Source organism: Boleophthalmus pectinirostris, unplaced genomic scaffold (assembly GCF_026225935.1).
Source record: "Boleophthalmus pectinirostris isolate CB_2022bp ecotype Guang Dong unplaced genomic scaffold, ASM2622593v1 HiC_scaffold_5, whole genome shotgun sequence".
Taxonomy (NCBI): Eukaryota; Metazoa; Chordata; class Actinopteri; order Gobiiformes; family Gobiidae; genus Boleophthalmus; species Boleophthalmus pectinirostris.
The window spans coordinates 23,332,915-23,359,729 of record NW_026571404.1 but is presented as its reverse complement, the minus strand read 5'-3'; the positions used below and the strand labels follow the sequence as shown (position 1 = coordinate 23,359,729).

At 37.9% G+C, this 26,815-nt stretch overlaps 1 protein-coding gene across 1 annotated transcript in view; it reads right to left on the bottom strand.

The window, feature by feature from the left end:
- Positions 1-456: 456 nt before the first annotated feature.
- The window catches only part of kcnh1a (potassium voltage-gated channel, subfamily H (eag-related), member 1a), a 37,519-nt gene continuing 11,160 nt past the window's right edge, over positions 457-26,815 (bottom strand). Inside the window, exons 4-12 of the mRNA XM_055162602.1 lie at positions 25,350-25,478; positions 23,078-23,196; positions 22,006-22,398; positions 15,391-15,548; positions 13,226-13,497; positions 9,372-9,571; positions 8,464-8,716; positions 4,713-4,909; positions 457-1,326 (exon numbers count right to left, since the gene is read on the bottom strand). Coding sequence (XP_055018577.1) covers positions 457-1,326; positions 4,713-4,909; positions 8,464-8,716; positions 9,372-9,571; positions 13,226-13,497; positions 15,391-15,548; positions 22,006-22,398; positions 23,078-23,196; positions 25,350-25,478 — 2,591 coding nt within the window. The remainder of the gene's footprint in view (positions 1,327-4,712; positions 4,910-8,463; positions 8,717-9,371; positions 9,572-13,225; positions 13,498-15,390; positions 15,549-22,005; positions 22,399-23,077; positions 23,197-25,349; positions 25,479-26,815) is intronic.

The window sequence follows — 26,815 nt, the reverse complement described above, 5'->3', positions numbered from 1 at the left end:
GCGCTCTGAGGCACGAGTCTAGTGTTAGGGACATGCAGGGAGTAGGAAACAAATGGTTCAATAAGAAACCAGTGCTTCATGCTGCTTTCAGTGAAGTCTCCAACTGAGCCACAAGTGCGCTCTTCTGTTGAGACCACGTAAAATCTGTAATAATATAAACAGATTTGAGAGAAATTACCTCAAGCTGTTTTTCCATTAAAGTGCTTATGGAAAAATAAACCATACTTATATACAAACATACAGCTGTCTGCTTAGCTACCCTCTGAGTTTTCCTTCATGTAAACCGTGCTACAACATCTCTGGATCTGGTTTCTGTCGGAACCAGCGAGAACACCTGCTCTGTAATCCTGCATATAGTGATTACTGCAGCCTCAGATGCCCAGGTAATCCCAATGTAACTGGACTTAGGCTGTGTTCCCAGTATTGCGTTGAAATCCACAATGTCCCTAAAAACTTTCACGAAAAGATATCTTCCTTTTCCAGTTCTGGTGATGCGGGTCTAGAAATATCAAAAAGAGGCTGCGGTGAGCCCGTGCTGGATTTCCTTTCTTTCAGTAGTTGGAGTGCTTCCAGGAGTTGTGCCTCTAGTCCAGACATTCGTGCGGAAAGGTTTTTGATATCGTCTTTTAGTTCTAGTTTTAGCTCCTGTAGTGATGCTTGTAGAGTCTGTTCAGGGATGGGGTAAAATGCATGTCTGTTATCTGGTTGGACAGGGCTACGGTCCTGAGGGGTCAACCTTAAATCGCCTGCTTTGTCCAACCGCAAGTCGCTTTTGGTGATACCGCTGTCGCAAGAATCCGTCTTTTTCAACGTCACTTGGGTTGAGTCATGTGCCTTGGTCCGATCTGGTAAAGTCTCCATAGATTCTGCTTTGGATACTTTATTCCAGTTATCCGCTTTGGCCATAGATTCCTTAAAGCGACCCCAACCTTTGACCTTTGGAGGTTCGGTGGTACGGCAAGCGATAAAAGGTACAGGAGGCGGGACTTGGAGTGTGGATTTTTCATTGGCGTTACAGTTGGTGGGGGTTCCTGACTGTGGCGTGGAGGAGGAGGGCGTCGCTGGGCTTTCCGTAACCGTGACGATGCTGGTGGTGGCGATGGTGGGTTTTGGAGGGGGCGTGTCCACGTACATCTGGCCTTTCTCCAGGTCGTGTTCATCGAGGTCAGATTTGTCGATGTGAAGTCTGGCCTCTTTCTGCTGACGGAAGCGCTGGAAGAGTTTACGAACAGGGTGGTCCGGGGGGAGGTTCAGAGGAGCTTCGTTCTTACGCTTCTGACGTTCCTCCTCTTCTCGCTTGACGTCGCTGATTTTTCTGAAGACAATCTGAGAAAAAAATAAATAAATAGATAGAAGATGCATAGATATTTCAATCATCTTGGCTGCTTCGGTGGATGTCAAAACAAATCTGCCTCCTGATGAATTTGTACTTTCTTGTCTGAGATGTCTATTTTTTATATTATTCATTTATTTATTTGTTTCTTTGTACTTTCTTCCCCTTGATTGTTAAAGGTGCACCGTGCAACTTTTTGGTTGGGTGTCCATCACCTGTACCACAAAAGTTACACAATGTTCCTTTAAGATGTGATATATGTTGAAGGCACATGTTAAAAATAAATTAAATATCAAAACATAAAAACAATAAAAATATCAAAATGTGCAGTGATGATTTTATGAACATGGCACTACCCTAAGCCGGATGCCCTTCCTAACACCAGCCTTCTTTTATCAACAGCATTCTTCAGTCTATTTCTGTCATACAGGTGCAACTTTTCTAGTGAAGATGGATTGTTACATTGTGTGTGCATTGCAAATGTCACCTTTGTCAATGTTTTCCCATGACACAGTGAGAAAGTGCACTGGATGCTTCAGGCTTTGTTAGGTGCAGAGACACTTTAAGCCTAATACACAGTACTTAGACAATAAGGACAAAAATAAAGACACTTGCTCACTTGCACTGAGTAAATTATTATTGCTTTAACTTATTATCATGCTGAGTCAAATTTTAGATTGTCTACTCACAGACAAAGGGGTATCTTGTAAAATTGTAAATGATATTTTCTATGAGATAATAATCCATACAGAAAGTTTCATTATTTGCAGGAGAGTTGCCATATTTACATTAAATTTAGAACATACTTACATACAGGCTCCATTGCTTTCACACTTTGAGGTTGCTATGGGAATGTTCAGAATCAGACTATTATTTTTCTGATCCAAAAAAACGTATCCATTTTCAGTGATTTGTGGGGCTAGACTTTAGACAGTATAATTGCCCTAAAGAGAACAGCATGTTCTAAAATATTTAGCATTTCTCAGAAGAAAAGTAACACTTATGCTTTGCTGTATATTGTCTGGTATGGCCATAAAACACTTCTTATAACTATTAAGTGTAGTGTTGATGAATACACTGCAGAGTAAAGGGTACCACATATATATTTTTCTGCATTTATTTTTAAACTAGATAACCTAATAGTAGTAGCTGTAGGTAGTAGTAGGCTAGTAGTAGCTGTAGGTACTTGTTGTAGTAGCAGCAGTAGCAGTAGCAGTAGCAGTAGCAGTAGTAGTAGTAGTAGTAGTAGTAGTAGTAGTAGTAGTAGTAGTTGTAGAAGCAGTAGCAGCAGCAGCACTATTAGTAGTAGCAGCAGTAGTAGTAGAGTCAGCAGTAGCAGTCGCAGTAGCAGCAGCAGTAGTAGTAGTGGTAGTAGTAGGGCTAAGTTGGTAGGCTACTGGTACAAATACACTGTCTTGTGAATGTTTTCTCTTATCAGTAAATAAATACTGCTATTTAAGTACGTAATAATCGGATAGTGGTTGCAGCAGCAGCAGCAGTAGTAGTAGTAGTAGTAGTAGTAGTAGTAGTAGTAGTAGTAGTAGTAGTAGTAGTAGTAGTAGTAGTAGTAGCAATAGTAGTATTAGTAGTAGCAGTAACAGTAGCAGTAGTAGTGCTAAGTTAGTACTGTCACAAAAAGTACACTGGCTTTTCTTTTCTTCTCTTGTCAGCAAATACATATTCCTATTAAAGTTTGTATGGGCTTGGCTGGGTTTGTTATTTCTACTCAGGGCACGACACACGGTACCCCCCTGCACACTGTATATCATCTTTTGCAGTATGTACACTTAATACATTTTAAGTTGTTGTTCCGCTCTATCTCGCCACTGAAATCCAATGAGCTCTGAGTCCATCCATCATCTGTGAACAGCCAGCATGAGAAAGTCCATATATCTCATCAGCAGAAACATTGTTGTTGACTTCAGCCACTCCAGCAGTAGTGCAGGGTCGTAGGCGAGCTCTGGCTTTCCCATTTCAAAAATACTACCTCATGAGTTTTATATGGCGCCCACATTTGGCCCAATGCCTCATCTATCTCTTCATTTCTCCACCGCATACACGTACAACCAGTATCGGACCCTAGCGAATAGTTTAGCATAATGCAGAAGATGAAATTGCTCCAGAGTATGCGTGCAGTTCAATCTCACTTGAGCTCTCTTGGGCAGGTTAACCTTATTGAACCATGATTGGTGGCTTTATTGTCCATGCTGTTTATGGCAGGATCAAGCACATATGAGTTATGTATTACGTTCTCAGGGGGTATCTCAGTGACATTGCTCTGTGGCGGCTAAATGAATTCCTTTTATTTTCAGGAAACTAATTGTGGTCCATTGTTTTTTTGTTTTTTTTGTTTTATTGTTGTTGTAGAATGGGATGGTGTCATACTCCCAGATGGGGCGGAAACCAATATTCCCTTTAGATAATACAGTAATTCTCATAAGAAATATGCTTTTCACAAATGTTGAAGCTGGTGATTTTTAACAATATTAATTTTAACTGCTCCCCAGTATTAAAGGTCCTATATTACACAAAATTGACTTTAGCCATGTTGGGTTTTAGTTTGAGAGAAGAACCCTTTGTGATTTGTGTGCTAAACATGTGTGAATGAAACAAAACACAACTTGAGGTATGTGTTTGATGAGAAAACAATGTTATAACATGGACCAGAAAATAGCGTAAAATGGGCCCTTTAAATATTCTTACATACTACAAAATGTTGTGGTGTTCTCAAAAACTCAGCAACAAACATAACCAAGTATGCTAATTAAAATGTTTGTGTGGATTCACATCTCTGTTTTAAGTGAAGGATTCTGCTATACTGTCTGGACTAAGGATGGCTGTTATTTATCACTAAAACATATCATTTTGGCTGTATGAGGCTTCAGTTTGTACTCCAGAAAGTACAGAGAATGAAGTTTTTACTGGGAGAATACAAAATGGCCACTGCGATAACTATGCAGTAACCATACACTAATTATGGGCTCAGACAAATACACAATTACAAAACGACTTCAGATACAAAAGCGCTCATTAAAATTATTTCTGCAGCTTGAGAAATAAGATACTGTATTGCATCCAATGATGTATTTTTTTGTGAAGTTTTTCCAAACTGTGTATTTAAATGAAAGCGCCCCTCACCAAACAGAGTAAAATCAAACCAAATATATTTGACTAAAACCATTTAATATTTGTTATGCGGAACAGCTGAACATTTAGTCTGTAATTAAGGGAAGAGATTCTGGTGGTATGACACACACTAACAATTGTTTTCAGTAATTGTTTCTCTCAGGACATTTACGGCTTGTGTCATGAATACAAATGTAATACAAATTTGCCTAACAACAAGTCCCCTTTATGGTTTTTATGTAGAGAGACTCACCCTTTTTCGGAGATTGTATGTCAGCAGCAGATTCCTGGAGAAGTGGTTGGCGAAGGCCGTGTAGAACTCCAGCACCTTCTGCAGAGCGTCGCGTTTGATAACATGGAGGTCACAGTAGGTTAATGCACGGACATTAGCGCATGACTGAGCTAGCGTCACCTCCTTCCAGAAAACATCCCCAAACACGTCTCCTTTACCTGTAATACAGAGATATAGTAGAAGGCTTACAACTCTGTCACTCATCATCAAAGAAGAGTTTTCAAAACAAATTCCTCCAAATGCATTGTAACAATTGCTACTCATGAAATTATATTCAGTACAAGATTTAACCCTTCATTTCCCTGAACTAAAAGATCTGTGAAGAGCCTCAAAAATCCAGACAAACAAATTGTGTATGCTTGGTTTTTATCTTATTACTTTTTATTTATCTATAAAAGGTAGGCACGGCAGTAGGGAGAATTGGATCTTTTAAGTATTTGTAAAAGATTATAAAATAGATAATTTAAAGCTGCACTATGCAACTTGAAATGTTCCACAGTATGGCATTAAACAGTAACTTAAACTACCTTAAATTTATTAAATTACAGGTGGTTTTATAGCTCAAACATACCACAAAAAACAGGCATTTTTACTGTGAGCGGGGTTGCCACTTCGCAGATCTGGTCTCCATGAAGATAGACAGGATTAATATCATACTTCCAGACAAAGCTATAACATCTCCAAGGAGAAAAGCATTTGACCTCCACCAGAAAAGATACACAGTGCATCTTTAAATCTCGGTAATATTATTACCATGTATAAGTAGTGGCATTGCAGCGACTACAGTAGGCTATATGCGCCACAGCACAAAAAATAACCGTTGTAATTGACTTCTACAGTTTGTGATGTTTTCTCTCAGTTAGTTTATTGGTCCATTTGCTGAAATGGGTTAACACATTGCCAATTCCCTTCACTAATCTTCTCTAACAGATGCCATACTGTCAGCTATAGGTCCTTATGGCTGTGTTTCCCACTTTATCTACTGCATTGTACCATTAAGAAACCTCTGATGTCCTGACTGTAACTGCTCATCACTGGGCCCCATGCTCCCACTCTGTGACTCACTGGTGACATGTAATTTTAAGTCTGAAAGGTACAACATGAGCGCAGCAGCAATTAACCATGAAGTGCTATGAGTCATTATCATCAGCGGCCTCTTGTGTCACTGCTCAAAATATCTTTAGTTCTTTACTTGTCCGAGTGCCGTCTGACCGTCCCTCAGGACAATGTGATGACATATGTTATTAAAGATGTTATGAAAAATTATGTTTCAGCGTCTCAAGAAACGCTGCTGCAGCATCCATCAAACTCTGTGTTCAATTGTATTACTATGATTAATGACATTTAAAGGAACCATGCTACGCTGTTTTCTGATCTATGTTATAATGTTGTTTCCTCATCATAAACAACTCAAATTGTGTTTAGTTTCATTCACACATTTAGCACACAAACCCTTCATATTTAGGGTACTTGCACATTAGAGTTCTTTTTTAAACTCCATACAACTTCATTAAAATCATTTGGGAGATTTCATTCCTGGAATTGCCTATTTATACTGAACTGAAGGTAAAGGGTAGCTGTTAATATGAAAATTACCACTACAGAACATCACAAGGTGGAACATAGCATTTTGAGCTTTGGAGATGTAAACAGACTAATAATGCAGGATATTTCAAACATGTGTGAATGAAACAAAACACAACTGGGTATGTTTATGATGAAGTAACAACATTAAATCATACCTCCCAAGAGTCAATTTTGTATAATATAGGAACCAATGTATTGATATAGAGTAGTCTGGGGAATAGGTAGTCAAAAAGAGCCCATTTGAAGTTTAGGAGATGATTTGGTCTGTACTAGCCTGCCATTAGGCTAATGAGAGTTGGACCCGGCCATGGCTTGTTTATCTCTGGGGCTTCCCAATAAAGCATGTGCATATGGCTCAATGGCAATAGCCTAACACAGTATTGATTTTCTCCCAAAGAATCCAATAGGAGGTAACTAATACAAAACAACCTGGGACAGTGTCTCGGTGCCCCATTCATTATTCACCAAATCAATCATGGGGGGAAATTAAAGTGAAGTAACAAAGAAAAGTCCAGGATTGATTAGTTAATGACTGAACTAATAGTTGTAACCACATCACACCTGCACCCCTGCATGTTTTAAGAGCCTGTGGTAAAATAACATTTGTTTAGGTGTGATTTATGTATGACATTTACTCAAGCACGCTACATTTAAATTACTCAGTTGTTTTCAGATAGTTTTAAAGTGTATAGTAGTGCCACCACCACAGCATGAGATAGATATATACTTTATTGATCCCCAGTTTTGGCAGAAGCAATATAGAAACAAACATAGCAATATAGAAAAGATATTTAAAATTAGCATTCATCAGCTAGAGGGGTGCTGTTTATTAGAGCACAGTTACACAATGGACACATAGCAATAGTCATTACTACTAAATACAGAACCATGATGTGTGCTTGGGGAATAAATGTTGAAAGTGGGACAAAAGATCGATAGCTGCAAAGGCTGCAATCTGCTTTTGTATTTGTTTTAATTTGTAGTATTAATGCATTTATAATACGGCCAGATTCTTAATTATAGTGATTTTTCATTAAATCTTATTATTAGTGGCTCTGAGAAGGTCTGACAAAGTTGCAATTTACGGCCAAGAGAATCGTGAAGGTGCTCTGACATTTAGGAAATTATAATTACAAAGTTGGTGAGATCAATTAGCCGAAAGAGCCACTGGGGGCAGTGGGCTGTTTTGTGAGCCTTTGTGAGCCTTTGTGAGATGTGTTTAGAAGTGAAGTTGTGAATCTGTTTTCTTCAACAAAGATATGTATCCAAATCCAGCCCCATGACTCACACACGATGTACACAGCTTGTTGTTCAGAGCTGTTACACAAACACTGTTCAGAAAAAAGTTTAGCTCTGCAGAAACTTGTGACCCAGAAGGCAGCTTTCATTAGCCAGACGTGCACATTGTCACTCCCAGTCTGTATTCTTTCATAATTGAGCTGCAACATTTTATTTTAGAGCTCTCCTAAATATTACAACGTAATGCATGAGAGGGACAGAGTGAGACAGACAGTGAGAGACACAGGACTATATTCATACCATACTCCATACAACTCACCTTTATGTAATAGATAACCCTGGCATGTTAATCATTATTTCATCTTTTCTTCACATGATCTGTTTTACTATATTTGTACTATACTCGATTTGTATTACTATATTTCTGTATTTTATTTTTACTTGTACATATGCATTTATATAATTATACCTTGTCACCAGTCAACAGTAGCTTTGCTTGAGAAATTTCTTGAGGAGTATTAGTTCAACAGTATTGAGTACACTGTTGGACATGTATTCACTTTGTCAACTGGGAACTACATAAAATTACTCCAGGAAAATTGGTATTTTTAAAGAAGCATGTTTTACTGCTAAGTTTGACAAAGTGTTGAGTTACCTGGGGATCTCGGGTGAGAGTCTGAGAGGCTGTGGAAGGACTGTTCTGACAACTGCTGTGTAGATTCTGGTGCAGGTTTATTTTTCTTCAAGGTGGAGCTGCATTGTTGCTTGATTTTTTAAATTGGTGTGTGTTTACCTTACACTGTACTGGACTGTAATATATTATTAAAATGTTCAATAAAAAAAATTAAAAAATAAATAAAAATGTCATGACAAATGTGTTCCTCACCTAAGATGGCCACCACCTCGTCATCCTGGATGACCTCTAGTGACCCCGACACCACAAAGCAGAGGCTGTCTACGCTCTCGCCGGCGTGGTAGATCAGATCCCCAGGGGCACAGTGGATGGTTTGGAACTCCATAGCGAGCGCGCGCAGGCAGCCATCACTTGCCAGTCTAAAAGCTGGGTGCTCCTTGAATACTTTTCGATTCAGGTGCACGCAGATGTCCGCTCTCATGTCTTTAGGACAAATCTGTAACACCTGAGAGAGAAAAACAAACAATTACTGTGGAAATGTCAGCTACTGAAGTGTCCATAAAGCAACATTAAAGCAGTAGATTAACCCCATGAAATAGGTGAAATTGTGTGAAATGTCAATGTTATAAATCAAATGTAAAGAAAATAACAAAAGGGTGAATATAACCATAGAAAATCCACATAGTCTGTCCCTTTAGCTAGTAGTGCAAGATTATATAACTGTTGTACCTGGCTATTTTAACCACAAAAATGTAGTTTCTAATGTCAGTAAACCTTAAATACACAATGATGAGGAAAATGGTGCATTAATTTAGCTAAACTAAGCAGATACTCTCTATAAAAGATGCTTATTTGATCTTCATTATACTTATTTTGTATTTGTACATTTGTATTTTTATATTTTTGTTTATTAAGGATTCAGTACTTCTTTTCCAACTACTGTCTCTCCACAACAGGGATGAGATTGTGTGCCATATTTAGTTTGGCCAAGAGCCAGACTGAGATGACATGGCACCCCAGCCCACTCATATCTCCAAAATGGCTGAATAAATGCATTTTTCAAAAGAAAAGAAAAAGGGTATTACATTCATAGGTCAGATTAAAAATGTAGTGGGGAGGTTACCAGATGTTCCATAATTCAAAGCGTGTGGGCTGCCCACCTTTTCTGTGTCAATGCCACGGGACATGGACCACGTGGAGGCGATGTAGTCCATGACACGCTCACTCAGGCCTTTGGGCACCTGGTACAGTTTAAGGAAGTCCCTGACACTGTTGAGCATCTCATGGTACCTGTTGGTGTTGGCGTACATCTGCTGGAAGATGGTGGTCACGTTACCAAAAATGGTGGCATACAGAAGAGCTGTAGAAACAGATAGAGATATTGGTTGTGATCATTTTTATTTTGTTTTGGGCACAGGGAAATACCAAGCTAATAATTCATCCAAATACTGTCAAATAAAAACAATATTTTATAAATGAATTCAGTGAAAAAAAAAATCAATTATATCCTGTATAATCTTTCTGTCTGAAAAACATTTCTTTACATTCGTGATACATAGTTTGTTTGTTTTTTACCTGATTTAATGGATTTGGTGCACAAACCAAAACTTACTCAAAAACATCACATTAAAATAGTTAACAAATGTGTCCACTTGTCTCAGGCTTTCTGTGAAGTTTGGTGACTACTCTAATTTCAATTCAATCACTTTATTTATGTCAATAAATTAAATTAGAGAGAGTAGCAGAGTGACAGAATTAAAAAGTATTACTAAATACTATTGGAACAATAAACCTACCAACCTATTCATGTGCACTGTAAGGAAAGCCAAAAAACATGAGGAGAACAATGATTCATTATAGTCTATATTGCCTTAATAATGTACCCAATGTGCCTTGAGCCTTAATATTGTTTTATTAACCACACCCATAGTCAGCCATATGAAAAATTAACAATTCATCTTCCTCATTACGGTCAAATATATCAGCAGAACTTGCCAAAAGGCGGAACGCATGATTACAGCTCTTATAAATGTGCTTGTAGTCATCCATATACTCATGTAGTTAGTTTCCTCAGAATTAGATTAGCTTTAGACTTGTTTATTGTTGGGTAAAAATGAAAATAGCAGGGAGATAAAGGTACGTGTGAGTGGTGCGGATGGGCCAGTGCAACAGCTGGTGAGAGGGGATCAAAGCCATCAGATGTCTGCTCTGTGTGTAGTGTTCTCCTGGCAGTGGAGCCTTAATTAGCCCTGCTCGAAGGGACGGAGGAGAGGAAACATGCCAACCACACATTTCAATTATGCTCCGATGATGACAGTAACCTGAGTGCGCGTGCCTGCCGTGCGCTGGCTGTTTGTTTGTTTTTTATGGCAGCACAATCAAAGTGTTGAAAAACTGCACTGGGAATAATGCTAATTAAAAAGCGCTCACAACTCCTCAAGGGCGCAGATAACCACTAACTTTCATCCTCTCATCACTGCTGCATCACTGATCTATGTGCATCTATAATGCTGGTACTGTACAAAAGGTGCTGCAGGAGACATATGTTCAGCAATATGCTAGCTGTCTTTAAAGAGTGACTATTTGCTGAGATGTTGTCAAAGTTTTGGAGATGACAGTGTTCTCCCTCATCTAATAAAAGGTAAACGCTTGAACAGAGACTTGGTTTGTCCCCAGAGCACAGCCTCTGTACAGTATCTGCTCCTGTACAAGCCTCTGCTGACGCACACAACTTCAACGCTACACCGCACCAACAGCTGGCTTGTTTCAGACAGTTAAAAAGACAGTTGTCAGAAACTCGAGCCCCAGGCCAACAGTTGCTATAGCAACAGGACATATGTATAGCCCCCATCATCTTCTGTGTGCACCCCCACAAAAAAAAAAAAAAAAAAAAAAAAAAAAAAACTCGTCACACTGTGATCTTCTACTGCCAGCACCGATCCAGAGCTGATGTAAAAATAGAACAGTATCAGGGCATTCATTTTTTATACAGAACAGCCGTGGACTACACAAGATTGCATCTACAACAGAAATCTCCTGGGGCTGTCTGGTTTTTAGAGATTTAAGATGATTTGTATCTCATAATAAAATATTTAGTCTCTGAGAACTCTGCAGATGAGCATTGCCACTTCCCCCATAATCACATCCATAACAAGAATGAGCAGCTGAAAGGCAGAAGCAGCCGAGCGAGACGAAGGGGGGGCCATCACCCTGGAAGCAAAGGTCCAAGCACAGAGGAGAGCAGAGAGCAGAGGAGGAGGGTGCACAGGATGAGAGGATGAGAGTGCAGAGGAGGAGAGCACAGAGGAGAAGAGAGCAGAGGAGAGAACAGAGGGGGAGGGTGTTGAGGAGGAGAGCAGAGAGGTGTGGGGTGCAGAGGAGGTGGGTTCAGAGGAACAGAGTGTAGAGTGGTGGGTACAGAGGTGTGAGGTGCAAGGAGCAGAGCATGAAAGTTGGGTGCAGAGTAGGAGGGTGCAGAGGAGCAGAGCACAGAGGAAGAGAGCACAGAGGTGTGGGTGCAGAGAAGCAGAGCACAGAGGAGCAGAGCAGAGGTGTGGGGTGATGCTGCAGTAGAGGAAGGAGCTGTGTTAAACTCATGTGGCAGAGTTATTGCTGGAGGTGCAGCTCTCAGAGTGCAGTCACACATAATGGCCCGGCCCTGTACAGTGCATTACGAAACGCACCAACACAGACACATCATCAATGTTTCATATGGAGAAATAAGGACGCACTGTTTCTCACCACTTTGCTGCTTTCCACCGCACAGCTGACCATTCCCATTTTGTCGTGATCACATTTTATGGAACCATTTCTGTTGTTTTTGCTGTAATTTGTGTCCAAGTGGCACCAAATGTGACCAAATAAATTAAAAACTGTTATTCTTTTAACAATGTCCTTTAAGCAATGAACAGTAACTACAAATAATACATAAACTGAAAATACATATTCTGAATACACATTTTGAGTGAGTATTCCAGTAGTGTCACTATTTCAGAATACAATTACACTTTTCCTAAAATCAGAGGAATACATTAATGTATTTGATAGCCCAATTTTGGGTTCAAACTGCACATAATCAGTGAGAAAAATAGCTCACAATAATGCATATGTAATTTTTCCTACTCTAGTCAGTGATAGGAAATGCATAACTAACAGTCAAACAAACACAAAGATTTTTTTAGTCCTATGTTGCATTGTTACACTATAATTTAATGCAACTTGAAAAGTATTCTAAGTATTCAAAATATAGTATTTGGCCCATGCAACAAAATACATTGCATTTTAATATTTAGTATTCAGTATTCTGTAACTAAATACATTTTCAAAGCATTCTTCCCATCCCTCTCAACAGTACTGTGACATCTTGGACCACAGGGGGGGTTACATGTGTGCTGTTTGTGACAGTCCCAGTACTGGACAAATGTGTGTGCATATATTACCTTGTTAAAATTCAGTAGGACTCAGTGAAATACAGGGGTAATAGAAGTTAGTGCAATAGAAATCAATATATGTGCAATACAATGCAATAGGATTTCTAGGTGTCAGTCTCCAGCTTGTTTGTAGTCACTGTTCTTGTCTTTGTTTGCCTGCCCTGTCTAAATGTACATAGTCTCTATAAATAGTGTGTGTTCATGTTTTATTTGTTGTAATATCAACCTGCCAAGGAGTCTACAGATCTCCGAAAATTAGTCAAAGGCTATAATCTGGAATATTTGCATTTGTCTAAATGTTTGTTAATATGGACTGTTTCCCTTTTTCTTAAATAAAATAAAATATAGTTATGTCGAGAAGGGCATCTCAAAATTGAAACCTTAAGTCATGCGGAGTTATGCCAATTAAATATCTTGGATGGCTCCAAGTTAATAAAAACTACACATTTTCAGTCAAGAGAAGTTCAAAGCTAACCAAGGAAAAGAGACATGTGAAAATAATGTATTCATCTACTTTGGTGTGGTTTCAAATCCGAAATCTCGAGGCCTCTTATGTGTCATATATTTCCTAGCCCTTTACTCACATCCGATCATCATCATGGCCACGGCGAAGATCTTCTCCCCATCTGTGGTCGGAGCAATGTTTCCAAATCCGATGCTGGTAAGACTGGTCATGGTGAAGTACAGAGACGTGATGTACACCGAGTCCTTGTTGGGGCCGCCCTCCCACTTGCCTGATCCGCTGGTGTTGAAGCGGTACGGCGTGCCCAGTGTCTCTGCCAGAATATACAGCCAGCTGTCCATTCGAACAATGTTAGTCTCCTCATCAATTACTTCATAGTCGCCAATGCTGTACCTGTGGGAGATAAGGCCATATGTAAAGGTCCTACATTACACAAAATGCATTCTTGTGAGCATTAAGCCATGTTATACTGTTGTTGCCTCCTCAGCAACATAGATGGAGTTATGTTTTGTTTCATTCGCACATGTTTCAGTAATCCTGCATTATTCATCTGGCTACATCTCAAAAGATCAAAGTGCTCTGTTCTACCTTGTGATGCCATGTAGTGGTAGTTTTCAAGTTAACAGCTACCTTTTACCTTTTGCTCAGTAGAGATTGGCAATTCCAATGCTGAAATCATCCAAATGATTCTAGTGAAGGTGTGTGGAGTTTAAAAACACAGTGGAGCACTTCCTGTATTTCCATATCACAAGGTGGAACAGACTCTTTTCTGTTTGAGAGAAGAACTTAAATATGCAATGTTTGTCTGTTAAACATGTGTGAATGAAACAACAGATAAAAAAAAGGATAATATAGGCCCATTAATAAATAAATCAAATGACATACTATATTTTTTGTTATTATGGTCAATAAGATCAACAAAATAGTACGCAAACCGTGAGATATACAAATAAATGCCAACTTGCTGTAATTTTAAAAATATTTCTTGAAACATTTTACATTTCCCATGCTAAAATATGACCCTGTAATATTTAGAGCATTAAAATCATTTAGACATAAATATCATAAATCAGGCTGGAGCAAATGATGGAGAGCTAATGCTAGCACCACACTTGCCCCCTATAGTGGTCATGATCTGTTTATACTTAGGAGGTCTGGGCTCCATAAATTTACATACCAATGAGAAAAAGCTAACTCTCTTGAAACTAGCAGAGCACTTCCTTTGCTGTAAGGTACAAAGCAGCCGATGAGTGAAAACAAGTATGTTGACACAACGAAAAGCTAATTAATGCATTAACTGTCTTAATTAATTGTTCACAACGGTCATGCTATTTTTGGCGTGTGTTGGAGAGTGGCTGTTATGTAAGTATACTGGTGTACTGTCTCAAATATTTTATCAATTTATTCACTGGTTTCAGAGCAATGAAAATCTAGCACCATCACTATTGCAATTATTAATAAAAAAAAAAAAATCTCTTGAATAGGCAAAATTCCTCAAAATATTCCCTATTCCCTATTTATCAGTACTTTTCTTAATTAAATTCAAGTTTATATTATGCAGCTATAAACATTGATATATATTGGGTACTTATCAAAGTCAAATACAACAAGACATTAAAAGTTCTATATTATGCAAAATTAGCTCTTATGAGTTTTAAGTCATGCTATAATGTTGTGATCTCTTCAAAGACATGACTGGAGTTATGTTTTGTTTCATTCACACATGTTTAAGGAACCCTTTATTATTAGTCTGTCTATATGAAAATGTTCTGTCCCACCTGGTGATGTCATGTAGTGGTTGTTTTCAAATTAACAACTTGCTCTGTTTTATCTTTTATTTAATAAAGATTGGCAATTCCAGGACTGAAATCAGCCAAATGATTCTAGAAAAGCTGTTTGAAGTTTAAAAACACAGTGGAGCACTTCCTGTATTATCGCATGATATCACAAGGTGAAACAGAGCGTTTTCTGTTTGAGAGAAGCACTCAGCCTTAACATGCAATAATTGTGTTAAACATTATAACATAGATAAGAAAATAGCGTAATATGGATCCTTAAACAATGTAATTAGGATAAATGTTGTAATTAGCTGTTGTAAAATCATCTTTGTCAATTTAACCATGCTGTGGCACTAATAGGCAGGCCCGTCAACAGAAATTTGGGGGCCCAGGGCAAGAAGCCTTACATGGCCCCCCCTATAATATAAATTAATAGGAAGAGGGTTCAGTTCTGTCCCCCTGTCTACTGCCCTGTTAATAGAAGTCACAGTGTCAAAACATTACATACCAAATACATGCGAGCCAGTGCGCGGCAAGTCCAAAGACACACACGAGCAGAACCAGCACTGCAGCTCCATATTCGATATAATGGTCCAGCTTACGAGCGACCCGGCCCAAACGCAGAAGTCGGACCACTTTGAGCGAGCTGAACAGGCTGCTGATGCCCTGAAATGTTCAAACACAAAAATATATTTGTTTTTATGCCAAGTCTTTTTGAATGTCATTTGCAGCTATTTGAGGATGTAAACAGATGAATCCAAATATGAAATTGGCAAGAAAATGGAAATATTCAGATGGGTAAAAATAGAAACTATGATGAAAAGACGATATCTGCAGACGCAAAAACGAACAGAAATAGCCTGAAAACTCAAACATTTCTGTGCTCTGTGATGTAATGTGACTTTTCTTAGTTTGTTACATAACCAGAAGCTAAATGTCAAGTCAGCTAAAATCTATACCTAAACACCCACTCAATGATTTAAAGAGACAACGGAAATCGCATCGGTCTCCTTTCTAGTTTGTAAGTGCAGACAATATCTTTTCGGAGCTGTGTGTGTGTGTGTGTACGTGTACGTGTGTGTATGTGTTTGTGTGTGTTGCAGAGGAGAGGGAGCTATCGATTTGGCTAATGTGCTGTGGTCTGCAATGTGAGTACAACTGCAGCGTTCACTGTCATTTGATCCAATCTCACACACAGGCTGCCAGACACCTCAGCCCTCCTCAAATCCTTTTACAGGCCCGGGCTCTCCAACGCAATTCAATTACCAGCACATTGGAGTTTTGCTGCACTCTGTAAACATGGATTAGGACAAAAGTTTATCACTGTATAAACCAGGGTATAAATAGACATTTGTATAGTAATGTGAGGGATAGCAATGAGCCAAAAAGTGGAAATACGCCATGTTGTTTAGAATAGTGGGTCTGTGCAGCCAAAACCTTTTAGCACATTAGAGATTCATGTATTCTACAACCACATCAATAATTCAAGTATTATTCAATCCCAGAACTGCTGTAATTAAGATTTCATACGGTGAGTAAATGGTTAGTTAAAAGTGAAGAAAGGAAAATGTCTTTTTTATCATGTCATACATCACAGAATTCAACTCTAAAAGAAAATGGAAACGAGCTTATAAAGATAACTTTTGTGAAAGCCATATTATACTAATGTTTCACATTTTAATAATCATATTGTAACTGATGTATTACTGTGCACTAGTATAGTAGGCAGCAAATTCTTAGAAAGGCACATAAATATAGAATGGTGTTTATCACTGTCCGTAATTACCTCTGCCAAGGGAAGATAGAAAGATACAACAATGCTCTGTCTCATGAGCTAATATAACCCATACATCTGAATCTATACCAATATTAATACAATATTACTATATTAATAACTTGTATTCATTCTATATAGTACATTCTATATCTTGATATTATCTACCATAATATGATCTTTTAAAAAAGACATATTATGTTTTTTCTGGTATTTAGTATATTGTAGATCATATTTTTACATTTTGGATTACTCAAACATGCATACACAAATGAAGAATACTACTCAGACTTAAAAATTGATTTTGTATCATATGTCTCTTTTAAAGGTGCAATGTGTAACTTTTCTGATGGAAGGTTTGTCAAATGCTTTTCTCCAGAGAGATGTTATTGCTTTGTCTGGAATGTTTCACAGTATGGCATTAAACCCTGTGGAGAGGCAACCCCACTCCCAGTCAGAATGCCTGTATTTCTAGGTATTTCTGAGCTATAAAACCATGTGTAACTAAATAAATGTTACACAGAGCTGTTTAATGTCTTCTGTGAAACATTCCAGGCCAAGCAATGACATATCCATAGAAACAAGCAGGTGAGGATCAGAAAAGTTACACAATGCACCTTTAAGTTGACCCACGTACCGATGTGTAAAGTAAATCAAAACCATCAGATGTGTGTGTACTATATTTGTGGTGTATATTTCATTTTGAACGTAGCTCTTGTACTCTATAGACAGATGCTGTTTTCTGCCTTCAACAGCGTTTCATATATACAGAGCTTTTGTTACTACATGCTACACACACTCCACTATGATGATTGATGTCTGTGCTGTAGCTGCACTGGGGCTTTTCAAACACACAGTGAAGCGAGATAAAGGGCTTTGCTTATGGATGCCACAACGCACTTTTGTGGATTACGTTTTACAAGTGGAATAGTAAAATGTAAAGCTGAAATTCTTACACCTGGATATATGGCACAGACAGTCAAAAAAGCATCACATTCTGATCAAACTAAAGCCTACTTGAGTGACTGCTCGGTGGTTCCAGTTCTTCATCCATGCAACAACACAGGCAGAAGTGGGAGGGACCATGCAAAAGAAAATAAAGGGATGAAACAGAAGAAAACAAAAATGAAATACCTGTACATGTAAGATTGACTTGATGAATAAACAGACAGAATTTTCAATCAAAATTATATTATTTTTTTATATTGGCCAAAATATTTTTAACATTACATAGATCTGAGGAGAGGCTTTTCAGAGCTTTTTTGTGTCTACTGTTCTTGTTGTGAGTTGTTTCTGGGTTGTCAGTCAGGACAAAGCAACATGACACATTGAGTTTTAGCCTGACTCGGGGTGGTGGGCTGTAAGCTAGCAGAGAATAACTTTGACAGGAGATCCTTCATAATAAACCCTCTCTCTCCATGTGAAAAACTGTTGTAAGGAACAGCCATTAAAGTAATTCATGGCACTCGTTAAAGGGCCCGTATTCTCATCAAAAACATACCTGGAATTTTGTTTTGTTTAATTTGCGTATGTTTAAAACCCACAGACGTAGCGTGTTTTCTTCTCTTGAACAGAAAATGCGCTGTTCCACCTTGTGATGTCATATGATAATACAGTAAGTGCTTCACTGGGGTTTTAAACTCCTTACACCTTCACTAGAATCATTTTGATGATTTCAGACCTGGAATTGCCCATGCCTACTGAACAAAAGGTAAAAGGTAGCTGTTAACCTGAAAACTACCGCTTTATGGCACCACAGGGTCATAACACACATAACACAGAGCATTTGGAGTTTTGGAGATGTAAACTAAAAATACAGGGTTACTCAAACACGTGTGAAAGAAACAAAACAACTCCGGGTATGTTTTTGTGGAGGTAACATTATAACATGGGTTATAGCTCACAAGATTTCAATTAGCAAATTATGGGACATTTAATGCTTACTACAGTGAGAATAAAGATGTTTTAGTACAGGTTTAATATTGTGGTTATTTACCCTCATTCACTTGAGCTGCGGTGCCTCAAAGCAATCTGGGGCAAATGGCAGCTGCAGTGAAGGGTTGTGCTTTAAGTGGACGCTCACAACTCATTTCATATGTGTGGTCTGGGAAACTTGATAAATATGTAATGTTTAGAGATAAGAATAGGTCTGAAATGGGTTATAAATTGAACTTGAGGCTTAATAAAATGAGTACATGAGCTATAAATAGTAATTCTATATTTTGTTTTTACTTAAACATACGTAAATGTATATATATGTTACATATACATGTGTATGTGTATAATTATGTCTTTTTTGACACATGTCTCTTTTCCATTTATATTTTTGCTGTAGTTATTCTAATATATTGTGATGTGTGAGTTGCTGTGTCATACATATATTTGTCTAAGTCTAAGTCTAGTGGATATAGATTTATGTTTTTGTGTCTTTAACATAAGAATATATAATGTGGTCAGTCACACAAGCCAACGTACAGTATACTGTTTCACCCCAAGCCTGTATAATTGGAGTTGAGGAAGGTGTCTAAATGACTGCACTCCCAAAAGAACATAGTACGCTTCACCGAGAACCATAATTCAACCCTGAACTGAACTGCACTTTGGCTTAATACTTTAACCACTTTTGCATTGCACTGAGGTTTTTAAATGCATGGTTTACTGTGGGGCACTGTTCCAAAGTATTCCCAAAATTGTATCTGCTGACCATAATGGTTGCATTTTGCTCTGGTCACTTGAACTGCTGTCAGCGTTTCCTGTGCTGAACTGTTGAAAGACTAGAAGAGGTCAGAAATGCTGCAGCTGCAAATCCGAAAGTGAGAATCTCCCCAATCAAGCCCTGTTTCACTGCAGTGTTTTGTGTCTGAGCTGAGACACCTCTGGAGAGCCTGGATAATGCACACACAGCACTTTAGAGACGCAGCCACACACACATGAGCTGTGACATGTCTACACACACACGCACATACACACACACGCACACACACGAGCTGTGACATGTCTACACACACACAGAGTACAACACAATGATGCAGTCATATAATGAAAAGTGGCAAGTGCCATCCTGCAGGCTCCATTTAATCAATCTACTGTATACAGTATGAGAGAGAGGGCGAGTGATACAACCAAGGAATCTCAAAAGAACATTCTGATTAAATTTTATCTGCCCAAGCACAAAAGAAGAGATACAATTATTTGATAGTGGGAGAGGATATCCATCCTACTTTTGCTTTTCAGGGGAGCGTCTGCCAACAGAATGAGTGATTTTTCCACAGACAAAACTCCAGTGCTATGCACTGCTAGACCCAAATGCATAATATTTGGAAACAATAGAAAATAAAGATGTTTTAACTGGCCACTTTGCTAACACAACTACACAATCAATCTTTACGCTGAATCACATTTGCGCATATTTTATCTAGATTGCCACATGATCAGATTCATTATTTTTTAACACAGTTATTACAGAATTATTGTTTAGTTCAAAAATGTTATCAATTCTGACTCACTTACTACATTTATATGATTGGAAGACTAAAGATCTCCTCTTCTTGTTAACTGATTGTATTAATTAATTGAATACATTTGTTTAGTCTTAATAGTTAAGCCTGTTTACCCATCCAAATCTCCCAAAGCGTTAATGACTTTGAGGTGATGTTGATGCAGTACAATGTGTCAGTTTAATAACACAACTCTCCTCTCCCAATTAAAATGTGCCAATTATCTGCAGATCCTGTGATAGCGCTCACTCACACGCCTCATTATGTCCCCGACATTTATAAATTCACAAACAAGCAAATCATTATGGACTACTTATTTTTACACATCACAAAACAACACTGATTGACTGGTCGGATGAAAATCTGCCAAGAATAAATAAAAACAAAACACACGCACATGAGATAGCAATGATTTGAAACATGATAGAAAGTTTGAGCGTACCACAATGACCTTTGAAAATTGAACAACCTGTCTTGACTCTAACTGAAAGCATTTTGATGAAGATAACAATATTTATTTTGGGGAGAAATGTTAGAACTAGATTTCCTTAGTGAGACGGCCAAACTCCGATGGGGAAAAGAATTGTAAGTCAAACTCAATCAAAAGTTACTGGGCACTCAGACTCAGTTGTTGTTTGCAGAATAATTTATATTACATGAATTACTAGAGTCTGTGTGATCTTCGAGTTGCAATTATTCAAGTTACAATTTAGTTTGACAGCAATTATTCTTGCAGATTTTCAATAGCAGTGTCCACCAAATGCAAACACCGATCGCAGGAGCAGATGGCGCAGATTTTCAGCTTTTCCCAGGACAGCTGTGGCTCTGTTAGTATCTTACCACCACAGACTGAATGAATGAATAATGTAATGTAATGTAAAGCGGAAATCCAATGCATTATTTTATTATTATTTGTATCAGTCTGGTCTCAGGTAAACCCATGTTTGTCTGTGTGGGGCTGTTGTTGTTAAAGAGCCCATATTAGACTATTTTCTAATCTATGTTATAATCCTCATCAAAAACATAACCAGAGATGTGTTTTGTTACATTCACACATGTTTAACACACAAACCCTGCATATTTAGGCTTCTTCTCTCAAAATGAAAACACTCTTGATCTACACTGCAAATTTATCTGGCCAAGATTTTAAAACTTGTATCATTTTATTAATCCTGTTTTCAGATTTATTATCTATTTACTAGCTCTGAGACTGCTTATTTCTAGTAGCAGAGGTAGTTTATTTTAAGATAACTTGTCCAGTAAACTTATCTTGTTGCCTGGACAAATACTTTCACTACTTTTAAGTCATTTTCTGACAGATTTAAGTGTTTATATCTTATTTTTTTGGCAGTGTACGTTGTAATGTCATGTGGTAATACAGGAAGTGCTCCACTGTGTTTTTAAACTCCATATGCCTTCACTTGAATTATTTGGATACTTGCCCATCTCTATTGAACAAAAGGTAACTTGGAAACTATTGTTTCATGACATCACAAGGTGGAACAGCATTTTGAGCTTTTGAGACATCTGGATATGTTTTTGGTGAGGTAACAACATTATAACATAGTTCACAAGAATCCATTTTGTGTAATATGGGACCTTTATAGTCCATAAATCTACCATTATATCTACCATTCCTGCCACCTTGAGAAGGGAATTTGCAGTGTAGATATATGATAGGATATCTTTTATTTAATTATTTTGACTTTCTGATACATTTTGGGGTTCAGTAATTTATTCTTGCCTTTGCTTTTTTTTTTTTTAGCTATGATCTACTGTTTAACCAAATAAAAAATAAAAAACAGATGACAGAAAAAATACGACTACCTCTACTCCACCTGTTCTCACTCACCTCGTCTACGTTCTCAAAAGCATTGATGACGTCATAGGGCAGACAGGAGAGCAGGTCTATCACAAACCACGTCTTCAGATAGTTCATGCGAATAAGCTTGGGGTCTGATATCACCTCCCCTGCTGGTCCTACAAATGTTGTATGGAAATTCAGCACTATATCCACCAGGAAAATCACATCCACTATACTGTCCACCACCAGCCATGTTACGTTGTTCTGTTTGGTCTTGAATGACACATTGTAGGGCACCATAATGGCCGTATAGAAAGTTAAAATGAGGATCACCCAGTCCCATGTAGTTTTGAATAGACAGTAGTGCAGGATTATGTGGGGAGGGGTCTTGGGGGTCTCTTGCTTGTACTGAGGTAGGATATCGGAGCCCAGCTGGAGGACCTGGAAAGAGAAAAACATACCATCTTTAATCATGCTTTAATTAGATTAATTTTAATATTTAAATGTCCTATTACACAAAACAGATTCGCTTTATGCCATGTTACAATGTTCTTACCTCCTCAAAAACATACCTGTAGTTGTATTTTGTTTCATTTACACATGTTAATTATTAGTCCATCTACAGCCCTGTTCCACCTTGTGATATCATGAAGTGGAAGGTTTCAAGATAACAGCTACCTTTTAACCTTCGTTTCATTAGTGATTGATAATTCTAGGGCTGACATTATCCACATTTTCAAGTGAAAGTGTGTGGTGTCCAAGGTGGAGCACTTACTGTATGACCACATGACATCACAAGGTGGAACAGTGTTTTCTGTTTGAGAAAAGAACTCAGCCTAAATATGCAGGGTGTGTTAAATATGTGTGAATGAAAAAAAACAGCTACAGGTATATTCATGATGAGGAAATAACATTATAACCTAGAACAGAAAAGAATGTATATGGGCCTTTAACAAAACAAAGAACAGAAAAAAGCCAAAACACAGAAACAAAACTCGTCCCACCCTCCACCCCTCCGCGCACACACATCGCAAACTTACAGACCCCTTTGCCTTTATTTATACTTAATCAGAAACCATACCAAACCAAGCCTGCAAGCTGGATGTATAATAATGCGTACCTCAGCTAAGCGTGAGTGCTTGTGGACATTCTCCCCCTTGTGAACAGTGGGCTGGAGCTGCTGGAGCACGCCTCTGCTGCTGGTGAGGGCACGGGTGAGGCGGGCAAACTTCCCCCAACCTGCGGAGCACAAACACACAGAATACAAAGTGCCCACAGACAAGTAAACAAGCTCTGAAGTTATGTTATATAAAGGGGAAAACTCTACAATGCAAAAAGAGTAGACCCTGTACTTTCTATCAGGAAAACTTTGCAGGCCAATTATACATAAATAATTTGAAGTGGTCTAGCTCCAGAAGTAATATGTTGAGTCAGTAAATGATCTATGAGGCTGCTTAAGTATTCTATTAAATATGAGATTTTAAAACTGGAGGCATAATTTACATCATGAGCTTTCAGTCTAAACTTGAAAATCAGTACTTAATGCTTTAAGTTGGTGCCGTGTATATAAGCACATATTATAATTTTAGAGTTAATTATTTTACGACTCCTACTTCTCTACTACTTCCATCATAATTTCAGTTTCTGTGTGTGTGTGTGTGTGTGCGTGGTTTGCAATTGATTGGCAACACAATCTTGATGTAAGTAGGCACAAGATTGGATACTACAAAATCCCCAAAAGTATTTAAAACAACTGTGTACATTTTTTAAGATGTACATTATGTTAAGGTGGTACATTATGCTTCCATGGAAAGAGTAAATTGAAACCATACTTTGGAACAATACATGGAGATAGATTTATGTCATACCATAGAATTTTATGCCGAAAGGAACCACATTTTCATGGAGACAAACAAGTAGAGGCCATCCTCCAGGCCAAATAAGAGTCAGGTTAGTGGAAATGCAAACCCACTCACAGTAAGGAGACATTCAAGTTTTTCAGTCAAATAATAAAAAAACAACAACATTATGTTTCATTTTACTTTTATTTTAGTCTATTTTAGTCTGTCCACAAAATAGCAATTGTGAGACAGGACTAATGCCTTGGTCTCCTCTGTAATTCAATAATTCAACTGCTTTAGAAATGTGATTCTAAATGATTATGATACATCACCCTAAATCACTGTCCATACTTTGGGTCCTGTTATTCATTAAAATGTGTATTTCCATGTTTTCCTGCTCTCTCAGCCTCACTCCTTTGTCTTAGGTTGTGTTCACAGCAGGGTGTCAGCAGAATTAACACTTCTCAGGCCAAGCTATGCCTCCATGATGAGCAGTGTGCACCCAACTCCCAAAATAATTATTAGGAATGCACAGATTTGACACTGCTATATATATATGGCGCTAACACTGAAATTTATGATGGATCAGATATCACCCATGCATTTTGTTCGATAAACTGGTGTAATAAGATGATTTACTTGTCAGTGTCCATCCCAAACACCTCGTCATTTTGAATTTGTATTTTTTAAAAGCTGTTGGTAGTTTCTTTAACTTATAACAGATATAAAAAATAATGATTTGACCATTTTATTTTTTAGTACACTGTTAGTATTTAAAGGAAATACATGCTATTTTCAGAAAACTTAAACTTTTCTGGTGAAGGGTCTGTCACCTGCTTGTCTCCATGGAGATATTACTGTTTTGCCTTGATTATCCCACAGTACAAAAATAAAATTGGTAATCACAATGGAGATAGATGAATGGTCAGATCTATGGAGAAGCAAGCCTGTACATTGTAAAAGTTCATGTTTTAAGGGTATTTTTGAGCTTGAATTTAACAACTGTAAGGGAGATATGTTCAGTGCTCTACTGTGGAACATTAAAGGAACACAGAGACAAGCAATTAGCAGACCACCAGAAAAGTTACACAATGCACCTTTAAAGCCAGAATATCAAAATCGGTATCTGAACAGAAAAAGCTGTATCAGTGCATCCCTAATAATTATGCCACTAGCTGTTAAGAATATGTTTGCTATTGTTGCCAGTCGGTGTGTTACATGAGCACTACCTGTTGAAGCATTGAGCCGAACTATAATCTTTTGTTTTAACGAGCCCCCAGTCGGCTCTGTCAGCATGGTTTGTTTGCAATTGCCTTTTTAAACTAATTCATGCTCTATTTTGCCTGTCTTCAACTGTTACACACACCAATGAACAATCTCGCGTGCCCGGTTGAGTTTGCCTAGGCAGATGCACAAATCTTTTGGGTCACATTTCCAACAAGCCCGACTTCAGCTCTGGCATCATTTTACCAGCAGGCAAATCAAAAAGGAGCTGGAGCTACGGGAGTGTAAATATTAAAAGCATATGCGGTGTTAAATATTTAGGCTAACCTTTAGAAGAATCGTCCTCAATAGGCTGTTTGAAGGCTGTAATATCGCTGAAAGTGCAGAGGAACAGAACCACTTTCTCTTGTTCGTTTCGTATGGGTGCTATCTTCACAAAGAACCACACAGGCGTCCCTAGAAGAAGAATATAGAGAATATTTGTACAATTTCTTTTTGGACTTAAGCTGTGCAGCAGTAGAAGAGCTTGATTTTGTTATTTAGGTAAAAGTACAGACATTAGAGTGAAAAATATTCAAGTAAAAGTACCATGTGAAAAAATCTACTCAACAAAGTAAATATTAAAATACTAGTTTAAAAATAAACTTAAAGGTGCACTCTGTAAGTTTTTGGCTGTGGGTCCATCACCTGCATGTTTCTAAAGATATGTCATTGCCTGGAATGTTTCACAGTATGACATTAAATAGCACTACCTTGCATTTATTCAATTATAGGTGGATTTATTGCTTCAAAATGCCTACAGAAACAGGCATTCTGACAGATCTGAACTGTAACTTGGTCTGGTTTGGTTTCCATGAAGATGGAAAGGTTCATTCCAGACAAAGCAATAACATCTCCATGGAGAAAAGCATTTGATGGACCCTCAAGTTACAGAATGCACCTTTAAAGAGTAAAAAGTAAAAGTGTTTTGTGTGCAGTTTGAGATCTAATAAAGATTTAAATGTAACACTTTTTATAAAGATTTGTGCTGAATTTAATTGCTGAAACAACTGAATCAACTGTTTTAATATAGATGCTTTATTTGTATATTTATGTTTGCTCAAATGACAAACATGTAAAAATAAACTCTCAACCGTCTCATAAAACACTTTTAGTTTTCAGTCCAGTTGAAAAATATAGTGGAGTACAGATACCTGCTCTCAAATGTAGTGAAATAAAAGTGAAAAGTATCCACAAGTACAAATACCTTTTTTTTTTTTTACTTAAAGATGCATTGTGTAACTTTTCTTATGGAGAGTTTGTCATATGCTTTTCTCTGTGGAAATTGCATTTCTTTGTCTGGAATGTTTCACAGTATGGTATTAAGCCTTTTTATCTTCATGGAGACCAAACCAAGTTACAGGTCAGATCTGTGGAGAGGCAACCCCGCTCACAGTCAGAATGCCTGTTTTTTTTTTTTTTTGAGCAATGGACTGTAACTGAATAAATGTAAAGTAGAGTTGTTTAATATCATACTGTGGAACATTCCAGGCAGAGCAATAGCATCTCCATAGAAACAAGCAGGTGACAGACCCTCCACCAGAAAAGTTACACAGTACACCTTTAAATATAATTAGAAAAAGGAAAAATCACACCTGCACCCACTGCAAGAGCTGAGTTTTCTATTTTTCTTAATAATAGGGTGCTGTCAAAAGCCAAAATGACATAATGCAAGTGAAATATTTATATAATTTCTATTTGGACTTGAGACGTGGAAACAAAAGTATCCCAAGCATCTAAAACTTTCCTTTTAC